General features: G+C 32.8%; 1 protein-coding gene and 1 pseudogene across 1 annotated transcript; one reads left to right on the plus strand and one right to left on the minus strand.

Annotated features, from left to right (window-relative positions):
• Nucleotides 1-3,939: 3,939 nt before the first annotated feature.
• Nucleotides 3,940-6,865, plus strand: LOC114403729. The gene is made up of 4 exons (XM_028366853.1): nucleotides 3,940-4,060; nucleotides 4,637-4,895; nucleotides 4,964-5,085; nucleotides 6,361-6,865. Exons 2-4 carry the CDS (start codon nucleotides 4,646-4,648, stop codon nucleotides 6,523-6,525), a joined length of 537 nt encoding a protein of 178 aa, XP_028222654.1. The 5' UTR covers nucleotides 3,940-4,060; nucleotides 4,637-4,645; the 3' UTR covers nucleotides 6,526-6,865.
• Nucleotides 6,866-6,992: 127 nt separating this feature from the next.
• LOC114403731 lies at nucleotides 6,993-11,078 on the minus strand (annotated as a pseudogene).
• Between the last annotated feature and the right edge of the window lie 4,316 nt (nucleotides 11,079-15,394).

Here is a 15,394-nt window from a genome sequence, read left to right on the forward strand (position 1 = left end):
ATGTCAACTTTGGGGGGGGGGGGGGGGTGGGGAATTGGGGCTATGCCCCACCAACTGTGTTAATGTGATAAATCAGTTGGTTGTTTTTTTTTTTTATTCAAAGGCATTGAAACTCACCGAAATGATATCCCCTCCAATTTTGCATCGAGGTCCCAATGCTCTCTTCGTCGCCATTTGCTTCCTCATCTAACTCTTGTCGTTGTGTCAATGTCATCTTGTTGACAAGTATTTCTCTTATGATTTCCTCCTTATCTGGCTCTTGTTGTATATGCTTTGTCTCTAGATCTCATTGGAATGATTCGTCTGCATTGACTGACATCAGTGTTGGAAAAACTCTAGGCACCAGGACATTGTTGGAAAAGCCACTTGGCATAAAATCAAACCCTACAAAGTCGAAGGTGAATAAAATGAACTCATGTGAGAAAAGTTTTTTTTAAAAAAAATAAATAAATGGGTCTCCCTTGAAAAGAAAGTAAAGAAAAGATAGGGTTACCTTGTAACGGGTGTTCAGAGACATAAGCGGGTGTGGAAATAGGGCACAAAGTTGGCAATGGTGTCCTTTGGTTTTGGCCATCACGATATGTGAACTCCATGAAAATAGTAGGAATATGAAAAAAAAAAAAGGAAGGAAAGGCAAGGAGAAAGAAAAGTAGCGTCTATGAAATCAAAGGTAGTGGGAGTGTGTACAATGTTAAGTTTGAAAGTGTGATTAAATAGGTTTGACGGGTGGAGGTTTGTAGATGTCAACCATTCTTGTTTTTTTTTTTCTGCGATGATATTCATTAAGTGATTTGGGCAATGATCAAATCTTGAGAATTAGCAAAATTTATCATTCAACACTTGGAAAGAGAAGGAAAAGGGAAAATGACTTTGATTGGGGATTTCTCACTTCTTCAACAAATTCTTCCTACATAGTTTGACTTGGGAAAAAAGTATTAAATATAAATAAATATTGAATATGTTAAAGATTTAAAAATATTTATTATTTTAAGTTTTAAGCATTAAATATAAATCAATTACAAACTTTTGTCTATACCACAAGCATCTCCAAGGGAAAAAGTCCTCTTCAAGCCTTGCAAGATCATCATTACAAATTCTTCAAATATTTGGTGCAATTGCATATATACCTAAGACTCAAATTTGACACATCTTGTTATTGATTACCAACATTTGATATTATTAATAAATTAGCAAAGTTGATAACTCATCATTACAAATAATTATCATCAAATTAATATAATTTGCATTTCTTGCGGGTCATATAAAATAAATATTTATTTTTATAGAACTAAAATTTATAATAAATAAATATTTTTAACTAGAGAATATATTTTAGTTAAAAATTATCATTTATAATAAAAATTATTTTGAACATATAAGTTATGTTTTAAATTTATAATAAATAATTTAAATAATACTCGTAGGAAGCTAAATAATGTTTTACTCGGGTCTATAAAGATTACTTATTCAACTTATTAGAAAATTCATTAATATTTTTAATTTATTAAAGGTGTTTTATCTTTAATTTATTAAATTTTTTTAATGAATAATATTAAATATAAATCTTGAAAAATATACAACACCAAAAACGGAATTTAAAATCTTCAATATGATATGAGGGTATTACTTTAATGTTTTTTTTTTGTTATATTTCATACGAAGAATAACATTAATAGTTTATTATATTTGATAAATATCTTTTGTTGAAAACATTTATTGAAAATAATGATATGAATGTATGGGTAAAATGCTAAATATATTTTTTTAATAAAAAAATATTCTTTGGTTATTAGTATTAAAAATAATAGTACACAAAGCCATTAATAAAGTTTGTATCTTTATATAAAGTAAAGAGATTCATAGAATGAGAAAGTGAGACTTTATTTGTAGTCCGTAGATTCAGTTTAGGTATTTTGAAATAGAACTTGTTTATATTGACTTATAATGCAAGCGTAATTTTCCACTTTGCATATTTTTTACTTTAAATAAATATTTTTTTATCCATATGAATTAAATAAATACCAAGAAATTATGGAACCCATGCGACGTACAGTGTACTTTCAAGTTGATAATATTCTTTTTACTTATTTTCTAATTAAATATAAAGATGCAAAAAAATAGTTTACTTTTTTTTTTTCTGTTTCCTCTTTTTCTATGACCTGTGTGTGTGTATTTGAAGTTTGACCTAAAAAGCTAAAAAATCTCAAACCCCAAATTCAAGCATGCGATTCATGGCCTAATTAATTTAGTCTTTATTTAAAATTCAAGGTATTTATTAATTTTGAATTTCATGCGATTATAGATTTCTATATCGTTTGATAATAAATTAATAATTTTATAAAGGAACACACACACAATTTAATTTTTTTATATTTTGTGCCTTATTTTTTATATTTTATAAATTTACTCGTGAAGTATTTAGAATATTTTAAGGTTATCCTAAAATCTTCTAGCTAAGTAATGACTAGAAAGAAGAAAGGAAACCAACTAAAAATATGAATATGAAGTTACTGAAATTGCCATGAAAATTTAAATGAACTTTACATAAGTTTTCAAATAAAAACTACACAACATTTTTTTGTGAGAAGCTATTCTGTGAAAACTTTGTACTCAAAATTATTTGTGTAAAAGAATTTTTAATCATGGTAAAAGTAAGTTTTAGTAAGATCATAAGGTTTAAGAAGACTTATCTTCTCAGGACTATGTTAGAAAAATGAGAAGTCATAAGCCATTAATAATAATAAGCACCATCAACTATATTTTTGAATTTGAATTATGTGTAAATTGTCCTCACTAAGAAAGAAAGAGAAACCAACTATATCAATAAAGTGTAAAACTCAAATTGATAGTGAAATAGATCCAAGCTTAGGTTGCTTTGGATCAAATTGGATGTAAATTTCTTTGTAATCGAATTAGTATGAATGTCTTGGATATCTTTTCTCTAACCCTTCAACTCTTATACTTCTTACTTAAGGTTCTATATATTATGGTTGTGATATTTTTGTTTTGTATCATTAATTCAATCTAAAATTTTGTTTACAAGTAAAAGGATAATTGATAGATCATCTCATCTCTTGTTTCAATGTGAATTAAGAAAGCATTTTCAAAAATACTTTAAAAAGTGTGAAAATGCGTTTAAAACCAATTCATCCTCTTCTTGGTTGAGTTTTCTTAAGCCACATCATATCTAACAACTTATCATTAGATGTAGTAGGTCTGACGTGATCGTCAGGATTATCATTGATATTTTTTTGTTCGTACCATCTAAACATCCACATAAGTTAAAAAAAAGTGTCATACAAAACACATAAATATAAAAAATAAATAAATTAAAACAACTTTATATTTATATCAACCTTGACGCCTATTTACAATCTAACCTACTAAAGACTACTTGTACAAACACAAAAGTAACTACAAGTTCAATAATTCATCACTAACCTCACAACTAACAATTAATCCCCTTGCCCACATAATAACAAAATTAATGATTTGTTACAACACAACTATCTTCATTCAAACTCAAATAACATACATCAGTTGTTCATAAAAAAAATGGTCCAAAAAACATGTTCTAGAATGCATGTATATGTCTTTTGGAATTGGTGTTTCAGAAAAAACTATAATGCGAAAATAAATTTTGGAATAGGCAATTCCGAAATTCTGACTCAGTAAATGACAACACAATCAGTATCTTTGAGATAATCAAATGTGACAATCACCACCATGAAAACAAAAAGAAAGGCTAAACTTACCTTTGCCGACATCGCTGGGTATCTTCAATCTGTCTTCAATGGGTGATCGCCGCTGGTGTTGCGGAACTGAATGGGATGGAGGTGCTATGTTTCGAAGTTATGAAGGACAATTTTGTCCAATCACTAAATGTCAGGAGGTGCATTGAGCAAACAGGAAGTTGCTGGAAGTAAAAGCCCAAAACTCAACCTAAATACCAAATCTGAAATTCAGATTCAGAACACAAATACTTGCCTTTCCTCGCGCTCCCGTCTGGCCATCGTTGACGACCAAATACTGGTTTGGAAAAAACTCTTCTTTTCTCAAGGTCAGTTTGTTTCTGCTCTGCATATCTCAGACGTTTCGCCGAGTAGGCTAATAAGTACATTGAACTAAGAATTAATATTTTTTAATATGGATTTCATCGGATGATTTTTCTCAAATTAACCGAACATTACTTGCTTCCCGTTGCCATTGTTTGTAACCATTTTTGTGTCATTATTATTCTAATGGGACAACAAAGTATTAATAGTTTGACGCGTCATCTTGAAAACTTCAAAAACATAGTTAATTAGTCTAATTTGGTCTTAAAAAGTTGAGGTACATCATTATATTTTCACATGCCCAATCAAATCAGCATTGTTTACTGCTGAATTTTGAATTTGTTGTGCTATTTGGGTTGTTTATTATCCCGTAAAATTGAGTACCAAAATTCTGAGTATAGCTAGCAAATACTTTGTTTTCTCAAATTATGATTGGAATCTGCATATTATGATAACTCAGAAGCTCAATATCTAGTGCTTCCAACGAATACATTTCATTTGATGTGTATCTAAGAAATTCTTAAGAGGAAAAGTACATCAGGGACTTTGCCGTGCACGTGAACTGATCATTTCTATTACAGGCAGAGAGAATGGGATTTGCAGGAGCCCTAAGGAACATTGTTCGCCCTCTCTCAGTTGCATCATCAAGAGCTTTAATGCCTCGAATCTCCACCAATGCTTCGATGGCACCATTTTGTCCTGCTTTTCCATCTCCCTGCAAACCTCCTCAATGGCTTCATCCCCTTTGGAATCAATTCCACAGCTTGACAGACACTCGCTTCCCCAAGAGACGACCCTCTGAAAAACCTCGTCGAAAGAGAGCCAGCTTGAGACCCTCTGGTGCGTCCCTTTTTGTGCTTTTAATTTTGAAATTGATCTCCAATTTTGAAATGCTTTATTTGGTTTAGGGCCTTATGCTTGGGTTCAATATACACCGGGCCAACCCATACTTCCAAATAAGCCTAATGAAGGGAGTGTCAAAAGGAGAAATGAGAAGAAACGCATGAGGCAACGCCGTGCCTTTATATTGGTGCGCTCCCCCTTTACCCTGCACACATTGAATTTTTAGGGTTTATGAGTGTTGAGTGTGTTTTCTGAGACGAAAATTCATTCTACTTGCTGATTGTTTGAGAAATGGATGATGGTTACGAAATGAATATTTATTTTCAATTAGTTTCATGTTAAAAGACCTAGTGGGATATGGCTGTTGTTGTTTGACAGTCATCTTATTTAATGGTGAAGAGGAGAGAAACAAATTGACATTTAGTCTCAATATTCAATTATAAGTTGGATGGGATTTCTAGTAACTTAAATTTTTAAATGTTTGTGTTAGAACTTTGTGAATGTTGTCCATGAGGGGAACATAATCTTTCTACTAGTATAATTAGGTTAATGAGTTTTGAACATTAGTGCTGTCTTTTGGTTCAGAGTAGTTTACAGTGAAAATTTGGATGTGGTATTATTGTTCACTTGTTTAGCATCTGCACTTTGCGTTTTTGATTGATAATATTACGTCATGAACTGATTTTAGTTCTTTATTTGCTTTCTCATGGAGTTAACTAGCATGAATTTTGTCTAATGTTTGCTTTGCTGTTATTGTCACTAAATTTGCGGCCAAAATGAAAGCAAATAATTATGAGCCATAGATAGGATCTAGTAATTCATCGCAGAAGCTCTAATGAGTTTGCGTATATGCATTAACTCTTGCCTTCGAAAGCATCTGCCTTCTTTTTTATTCATTGACAGCACATTTTTTTTATTATGTCCCTTCAGTTCTTCCGAGGACTTCATTTTGTCATTTATTTCTGTAGCCTTCATGAACATTGGATATGAAAAGTACTACATTTAGCTAGAGTAGATTTGGTGGCAAGTTTATTGGCTATTGAATGTCAAAAGTATTCCATAGAAAAGATTATAGCCATAATAATCTCCTTTTAAATGAGGTGAACTATATCTATGTTTAATGGAATTAGAATATTAGATCATTATGTGGTTATTCTTAGGAACTCTGGAATTTATTGGCATTCTGTGACAAATAATTGACTATCAAGTGTCAATTAAAGTAAGATGGGTTGTTTTACAACTTCAAGATTTGTCAAGGCTAAATGGAGTTGGTTATGACCAGTTTTTATTTGTCAGGAGGTGCTTGTTATAGCTATTAAGGAGGTTAGAGTGATTTTCTTATAACCTAACAAAATACCTGTGCTATGTATTTTTTTTGTAAACTAAAAGTGTTTCTATGGTATGATATCAGTCCAAGTATCTCCTATTGGAATAAATGTTCATTGTGGACTCTTGCATACAGGCTGAAAAGAAGAAAAGGAAGGCTCAGCTGCAAGAGGCTAATCGGAAGAAAAATATTCAGAGGGTAGAACGTAAAATGGCTGCAGTTGCAAGGGAAAGAGAGTGGGCAGAAAGACTGGCTGAGTTGCAGCGACTTGAGGAAGAGAAGAAAAAATCTATGGCTTGAATTTGTGAACTTTCTAAACACTGTTGCTTTATTTTAAAAATGTTCTATGGTTTCTGTTATTTGGGAGACTGATAGGAATATTATCACGGGGTCCAAGCCCAAATCGAAATGGAATGAGCCCTCACTTGTGTATTCTCGTAAGTCCAAAGGGAATAGAGGTGTGGGAGTGTGACTAAGGATAAAGAGGGGAATTAGTAGTATCAGTTAGTTAGTGCTGTATGTGTGAGCACTGTTATAACAGAATCTGGTTGTATTATGGGTAGGCATCATTGAGATCAGTATAGAATTTGGAGTTGAGGGAATTATCCTCTTGCTTGGGGAAGCTTGCTTCCTGGACTCATTTCCCTCTTTCTTTGCATATTCTTTCATTTCTCTCTTGTTATGCAGGCACCTCTGATACCAGAACGCATCAGAGACCATGTGCCAATATTAAGCATTTTTTTCTTCTGAGACATGGAAGTTTGAAACTCCCCCTTACCTTCTCAATTCCCTCCTCAATCCCCTGGCCTGCCTGGAGAGAGTAGTGCTAAATGCTGACCCTTTTTTCTTGAAACAAAAATGAAAGAAATAAAAGATCGTCTGTCATAACATGGGAGATTTGTGGGTTTGGATCCATCCATAGAAGCCATAGAAGGAAAGAAAAAGGTAAGGGTTAATTTTGGGCAGAGACAAGGAGAAACCATTAGGGGAGACTGTTGGGAAGAATCATGAGAAAGGTTTTGGTTTGGAAGAGTGGATCATGGATGGGTGGTTTACTGAAGCGGGTATGGTCTCAAAAGGCTTTGAGAGAAATGCTGAGAAAGGTTTGGTGGTAACAATTAATACCAAAGTAAAATTCTGACGACTCATTCAGTCATTCTTGATTCCTCCACGGTCTCTATTCAGATTCATCCAGATCAAACCAGATCATCCAGATTCAGCAAACACACACCCATGTTACCCCATCCTCGTTAGTGTTAATATCATTAGTTACATTAGCACTATATTATAACTTCTAGATTACTTTATGGAAACAATACTATCACATATGCACCCTACACTGATGTTCAAATTACATAAGCTTTTAAATTACAGGCATTACCAACATTTCTACTTGCCCTGAAGATGAACATAAGTGTAAGACTTGTAACAGATCGATGAAGCAAACACATCCACAAATTTTGTCCGGAAAAGAACATTGGTGTTATTGAACATGCCTTCCTTCAAGGAAACCACAATAAACTGCAGAACAAAAGAACCAAAAGAAATGAGGTCATTCAACTTATTGGGTGCTGAACTGTCACTAGCAAGAACTTTGAAAATAACATCAGAGAAAATGAATTTAACAATAGCAAAGCCAAAAAGAGAACTATACGGCAAACAAGTTTTTCCCCTACTTGTTAGTTTCAACTACATGGATTAAAAGACACTATAATATTTTATTGTAAATAAATTATCACGTATATTGACAAACCAAAGTAAAACTAGAACAATGACATTTCTGTTTTTCTTTTAATATTCTTGATAACCTGCAATAAGAGGTTAGTGTCTATTATTTTTTTAGTATTGGGAAGATAAGATTGGAAGAAATCACACGACAATATCAACAATCATCCTCTACCTCTGAGTGTGGGAAGTGAGCCTTTGTCATTCTCCCTATGTTTTGTGTGTGGCTCAAATCAAGAGCTGCATCAACCTGCAAGAATTAACAATTAACATTTGACCCAACCACAATCATTGCTTGAAATGTATAAAAGACAGTACCCACTGTAAAATGGTAGTGAAATAAGACAATGCCTATTTATTTATCGAGAATGCTTAATCCATCAATCCTATCAAATAAGCATAAATTTATCAACTATGTCTAACAACCTATCAATCCTTAAAATAGAAGGTAATTACCAACCAGTCCATCATCCGGTTTCACTTTTTTCACTTTTACATATTTTATTCAGGACTTATCTCAGGAAAAAAAAAAAAAAAACTACTATTTTGTATAAGGATACACAGAACAATCCTTTAATTGCAATGATAAGGAATAGGGTAAATTACACTTCCTCCCTTGAATGATGTTCAAATTCCATTGATTTTCCAGCTGTCTCCACTTAAAGATGAAAATGTGCTACTCTTTGATAAATTTAAATGTAAATGAACCTTTCAAGAGCAATTTTCTTCTATCTGCTACTCTTTGATCCTCGTTACTGATTCTGTAAAGCCCTACTATTGTTGGGGCTACGTTAAGTGTCATGCATGATGCATCTACAACTCAGATCATAAAGTTTTTAACAGGATCACACACCTGCGTATATATTAGGCAAACTTAGATGATTTCCATATTTCACTGTCACAAATTCAATGCAGTCTCTTCTAATTACTGTCACAATAAGATAACCGATTCTAAAAAAACTTACAAAGAAGCTAACGTAAAACATACCTCGTCAAGGAAGTATAGTGGAGCAGGTATGAGCAGAAGCAGTGCCAGAATCAGAGAAATTGCAAGCAGTGATTGCTAGCCTCCACTTAATCCAGACAATGACTGCTTCCACACACTTCCAAATGCAACATGAACCTCAAGACCATCAAGGAAGCTGCATCCTTCTGGAGGTTCTAACTTGGCCATTGTTCCCGGTAGTAATGTAGAAAAAATGGATCCAAAGTCACTGGATGAACACAATTGAAGTTCTACTATAAATTCTACTTTTGTTATATCTATAGTCGACATGAGATCTCAACATAAAGTTTTAATAATCCAATTTCAGTGCATTATAGAGGACCATGGTCATTATGAAAGTTCACACCTAGCTCTTTCCATACCCAAAAAATAGATATGAAAAGGGAAAGAGAGTGGAGGCATGCAAATACCTCCAATCACAACTGTGAAAACTTTACTATTCTCTTGTAAGGTTTTTTATCAATAGAATTTCAAATGGTCTAGAATAGTAGCACACTTAGGACCCTGTTGGACACTGAAACTAAAGAAGAAATTGCAATGCAAATCTTTCCTTTCATTACTGTACCTAGCACATACATATACACAAAATTTTCAGGAAAATTTCCTTAATTTATGTTACTTACCCGATAACTATTCCTAAACAAATACTATGTGTAGATTTGTTGCTGATAGGTTAGCATGCCTTGTAATTCAGCAGGGAAGTTACTTCTTTCTTCATAGCAGGTTTGGAACAACAAAGCACGTCTATTGATGAGAATCAACATCTTCTAGAGTATGGACTTCATTTGTTCTTCATAGGATTTTTGACAGATCCTAGGAGAATGTTTTATGCATGAAAGACACTTAGACACAGTATTAAATGAAGGTCTTAAATGTAATATTAAATGCTATATCAGATTGTCTTATGAATGTATCGTCTGAAACATCAGACTTACAAGTACAAATCATGATTTGATAGCATATCAGACACAATTTTTATCATTGGTATTTATTTGCATCTAATCAAAATAATTAAGAGTCTTGATTCGTCTTTAAGACAAATATTTTTTGACTTAACAATTGCTTAGTTTCAATGTATCACTCAGCATCATTGTTCCTTCCCTAGTAGCAGAAATTTGCTTTTCATCCAGAAGTCCCACTGGATAATCCAGGATAGTTGTCACATCAGTCAAGCATTCTATCTTTCCTATTATATGTCGAGAAGCACCTGTTTCTATGATCCACTGTTCCAAATTACGCTTACCAGTCAACTTTTCTACAAGTCCTATTTTGACATCGTTTAAGAGATTCACCAATGTTTGCCACTGCTCCGCATCGAGTCCACTTACAGCAGATTTATCAGCATCTGTTATCACAATGTTTGGTTTTGGTTCTGATGTAGAAGCTTGGGCTGCATTTGCTTTACTTACAGCACCACATCCTCTGGCACCATATGTCCTTCCTTTTTCAGCCTTGCCGCGACCATGAGGTCGCTCTCCCCATCACTCTGGGTAACCAATTAGTTGAAAACAGTTTCCAGAATCATGCCCAGAAATATTACAATTTTTGCAGATTAAATTTTGGTCCTTCCCATCGGTTTTGCTGCAAGATTTCACAGCAAAACTCATTATCTCAATGCGCACCTCCTTTCCCCGAGTGGCACTCTTCACACGTTCTTATTGATCCAAGGTTGAATAAATTTTATTCAGACTAGGCAAAGGATCCTGAGCAAGCATATTTGATCTGACAGTCCCATAAACAGTCTTATCAAGCCCCATGAGAAATTGATGAATTTTCTCTTCTTCAAGTTTCTTTTCCAGCTTGGATGCTAAGTTGCAGGTGCACCCTCCACACGTGAATGCAGGAATCTGCACATGGTTCCCCAATTCCTCCCACAAGTTCTTCAAAGCAGATCTAAGAGAACAAGCCCACTCATCGAAGTTCTTTCCTTTCAATTGAACTTGCATTAAGAGACTTCCTGGGTTGTCATTCGCAGTGATGTCATAGAGTGAGATTGTCTTCCTTGACATCACTTCTTCAGCAGCAACTTTCTTTCTTTCTTTCTTTCTTTAGTCATGATAGCAAATGCAAACCTATCACATTGAGCTCTGGTACCATATAGAAGAAATTGCGATGCAAATCTTGCCTTTCATTATTGTATTGAGCACATACATATTCACGAAGTTTTCAGGAAAATTTCCTTAATTTATGCTACTTACCGGATAACTATTCCTAAACAAATATTATGTGTAGATTTGTTGCAGACAGAATATTCTGCAGATAAACTAATTACATTAACAGTAAATAAATATAAATAATAACAACAAAATCTCATGGAATCTCTATAGCAAATTTCCACATGTATTGACTACATTTCAGAACACGACCTAGATACTTACCCCATGATTCATGATGACTGTAGTGAGTTGTTGTAAACCCTCCTCTACCAATCCCTGCATTGAACAAATTTTATTACTGAAAATGCAGGAAGAGAAAGAAATTATTCAGAGGTTTAGAGAGAATCAGAACCTGATAATATTCTGTTGAAAATGCCTCTATGTGGGAACAACTCAGACTCATTAGTCCTGAATTATTGATGCATGCATCCTTGCTCTTGCTTGTAGCCACAAAGATGTTTGCAGCCAAGGGACCTGAGCAACAATTCACGATTATGACAAAGTAATGGACCATTTCATGCATGAAAGATACAAAATTACTTTGGTGAAATTACAATCATAATCCAATTCGTTGTTTAGCTAAGTCATGTACAAATATCTTATCTTTTAGGATAAGATCTGCAAATTAATGAAACAACTTTGTTGATTAACTAAAGACTAGGACTACTTCACTTGCTGACCTGATAAATTGGTTGCATAACTGACACAAAATAAATGCGAAATTGCAAAAGTAAATCTCTAATAAAAACTAATTTGAAATCAAGGTAGCACACATTAGATTGTTATTTGTGATATGCAATTAAAAATAATTACTCATACTCAAGCAAGATGGAAGATGCAATAATGTGACCAAACCAAAAATAGACATACTTACAAATGAAGGAAATTATAACATTTAACACAAATCTTTCAGCAAAATATTGTATGAAATTTGAAAGCAGATGTTTAACTTGATGCCACACATCTTTAACACCAAATATAACAAAAACAGAGCATTCTGAGATATGAACACATTCTGCTAAAATTGCAAATGCGACTGGATTTGCAATCCTGTATATTCAAAATTAAAGAAAAACAAAGAGTTTCACGATGCCCCCCTCGTACTCCCTCTTGGGTAAGCTTCCATCACGAATAAACAATGCGAGCAAATTGTCGTCGCACAAACCACCATCATCTCCTCTAACAGTCAGCGCCACTGTGTCATCCATGCTGAGCAAAACCTCCACATTCAATGTTATAGGTAAATGGGAAAAGCAAGGAGGATAAAACTTCAAAATAAGATAATGGATTATTCAATTGCAACTCCCTCAATCCCTACATTGTCAATCTGCATTGAACAAAATTTTCATAATGAAATATGCAAACATCAAAATGGGAGGTCATGAATGAGATTCCCTTCAAAGCAATCGAGAAATTTTATTGATAACTCAGTAACTAGATACAAAGGAAATCTGGCAAATTGATTAAATGACAGCTGAAGCTTTTACTTAATACCAAATATTAACATAATACATGAAAACATGAAAAATTGTAACCTGAAACTCTACATTATAATTTCTATATATCAAAGTTAACATTAAAAACTCAATACAAGGTCATGTCATAGATGCTCTTTCTCTTTCCCTTTCCCTTTGTGTGAAGAAATATTTTTGGGCATGACTAGCAACTTGAGACATGGTTCTTATCTTAAGAGCATGTGTTGAAATGTTCTTCCATTCTCCCTTGCCAAAGATAACAAGCCTTTGTTTCAACTCAACAACACAAAACATTCTTAATTTGTCTTTCGTTTCAACTCAACAACACAAAACAAAACCTTTGTTTCTCTTCGATTCTGCGTCTTCCACTTCACTTCCCTCCTTTCTCTGACCACTATTTTTCAATTTCTTTTTCTTTTTTTTTTGAAGGAAATATGTTCTCAACCCTCTATTTTAATTTTTTACTAGTCGGTTATCTGGCCATACGCACATGTCGCTCGGGTTCGCTCTAAAAAGTATAAAAAAATATTTGCTTTTTTATTTTTCAAATTACTTTTAGGTGAATAACAAGAGTTGGATTCTATCCTTTACTTAAAAAAAATAAACATCTCCCTTTCTACTTTTCCTAACATAATACTTGTGACGCGTACGCGATACGTGTTGTCTCATGTATTTCTACTAATATTCTCTTATTCTTTTTAGTTTTTACATTTAATAATAATTTTTTCAAAATTTTCATTTTGTCTATGTTTAAGTGACGTGTCAATCATATAAGATGTCCATTTTGAACTTTTCACCCGCCTATTGAAAGAGAAAACAAACTTATCAATGATACCGATGTGGTGGTGAAAGAACTCACTATTCAGCAGAACAATGATGAAAGATGTCACTACTCAATGGAGATGGTGGTGAAAGAAGCTGCTGTTGAGTGACAACAACAGTGTTTGATCCGTCAACTTATTCATTGTTGAAGGCGATTTTGAGAAAGAAGGATAGATTGGGGTCGTGCTACAACCACAAGAGAAGGATGGTTGTTGGTTTTTCATTTTTTTCTATGAAAACTATGTCCATGCTCAATAAAAAAATGCAAAAGAAAATAGTGGAAGAGGATCAAAGAGTGAAAAGGGAAAGGTGAAGAAGAATGTTAGGAAGAAGATGCAAAAAAGGAGGAGAAAGAAGCATCTCTTTCTATTTTTATTTTTTTTTGCAGTCTAGAAGCTTTTGCTTCTTCCATTTTTAAAATGAGGAGAAAAAGACAAAAGAAATAAATGTTGTGGCCGAAGGAGAAAGAAAAAGCCGAAGGAGTGAGTAAAGAGAAAGAGAAAGATGGTGAACAATCTAAATTACCCCTGTTTAAGTGACACGTCAACAACATAGAATGTTTATTTTAAACTTTTTGACAACATATTCTTTTATATAGATTTTATTTGTTTCTTTCTAGATTGGTTTTTCAATGTATCATTTACTTCTTCCTTTTTGTTTTTTTAATTCTATATTTTTTGTATTTAACCCAGAACATTAATTAAACTGAAATAGAGATTAAATAAAGATAAAATATAATACATTTAAAAAAATACAACATATTATTAAAAGTAATGTTCTTTTGACTAAGTATAAAAATTACAAATAATTCAACATAAGATTAAAATTAACATTGTAGGCTTGAGCTTGCATTTCCAATACAACAAGGGTATTTGTTTCTGGAATGATTTGGGTTGCAACACATGAAACATCTTTTTGATTAGCTCGATTCCCTTATATCTATTTCGGAGCGTATATAGGCTGGACACATTCTTCACATGTATGTGTTGCAATACATTTTGTTGCATAATTTGTCAAACAATCCTTTGTACACATTTGAGACGCATTCTAATGTGTAAACTGGATGTATATAGTCAATGTAACCATGGTTAGCATGCTTATAGACACCAAAGACATGCAAACAAGGCATGTGCACCTTTTGAAATTGATCACAATCACACCACATCACATTTGATACAACTTGGCCGTGAAATTTCTTGTTGGTCACTCCTCTCTTAGGTTAATCACTTAATTGTTTCCTGCACTAGTGATCAAATTCAAGAACATGGTGAGAATTGACTTTTCTCTATGTGTCTTTCATAACCTTACTTAATATTTCTCAAATGGTGCCAACTCAATTAATATAAATTTTAAATTTAATATATTAATCATGAATAATAAATAATACATTATAATGAAATAAAATTTATACAAAAGTATATTAATAAAATATAGAACGGCTAAATGTTTATATTTACATATTTACATCACACAAGATATTTCAGAAATAAAAAAAGTTTGTTGATCATTAGACTATTGAGATAGGATATACTACAACTTTAGTCGTTTGATCCAACACTATTTTCTTCTCTATTTTGAGAAATATGTTTTCTGTAGTTAACTGTTTATCTCCTAGAAAAAAATTAACAATCAATATAAACAATCTATATCATTTTATTTTTTACTGTAATTTATAGTTATTTATAATCTTTATTATTGTGTTTTTTTTCTTTTTCTTTGAATATTTTATATTAGTTTAAAAAATGAAAGGACAAAAATTTAAAAATATTTTTAAAAAGGTACAGGTTCAAACTGGTTTTCTGCACTAATTCAAAATCAAATTTTCAAATTCAGTTTCACTCATTGGGCTAATTTTTAGTCCAATTAGTTAAACTAATGGGTCCGATGTAATTTAAAAAACTATGAGAAGAATTAAAAATGATGGATTTAAAAATTCCAAAAAGATTAAAGCTGGATAGAGCTATATTTGTAGGGATTTAAAATAT

The sequence above is a fragment of the Glycine soja genome, chromosome 20, assembly GCF_004193775.1.
Source record: "Glycine soja cultivar W05 chromosome 20, ASM419377v2, whole genome shotgun sequence".
Lineage (NCBI taxonomy): Eukaryota > Viridiplantae > Streptophyta > Magnoliopsida > Fabales > Fabaceae > Glycine > Glycine soja.

Excerpts from the sequence above, each read along its gene's own strand:
- LOC114403729 (XM_028366853.1), top strand. The coding sequence starts at position 4,646 with ATGGGATTTGCAGGAGCCCTAAGGAACATTGTTCGCCCTCTCTCAGTT. Across the intron at positions 4,896-4,963 it reads AGCCAGCTTGAGACCCTCTG|GGCCTTATGCTTGGGTTCAA; the intron begins GTGCGTCCCTTT and ends TATTTGGTTTAG. Across the intron at positions 5,086-6,360 it reads AACGCCGTGCCTTTATATTG|GCTGAAAAGAAGAAAAGGAA; the intron begins GTGCGCTCCCCC and ends TCTTGCATACAG.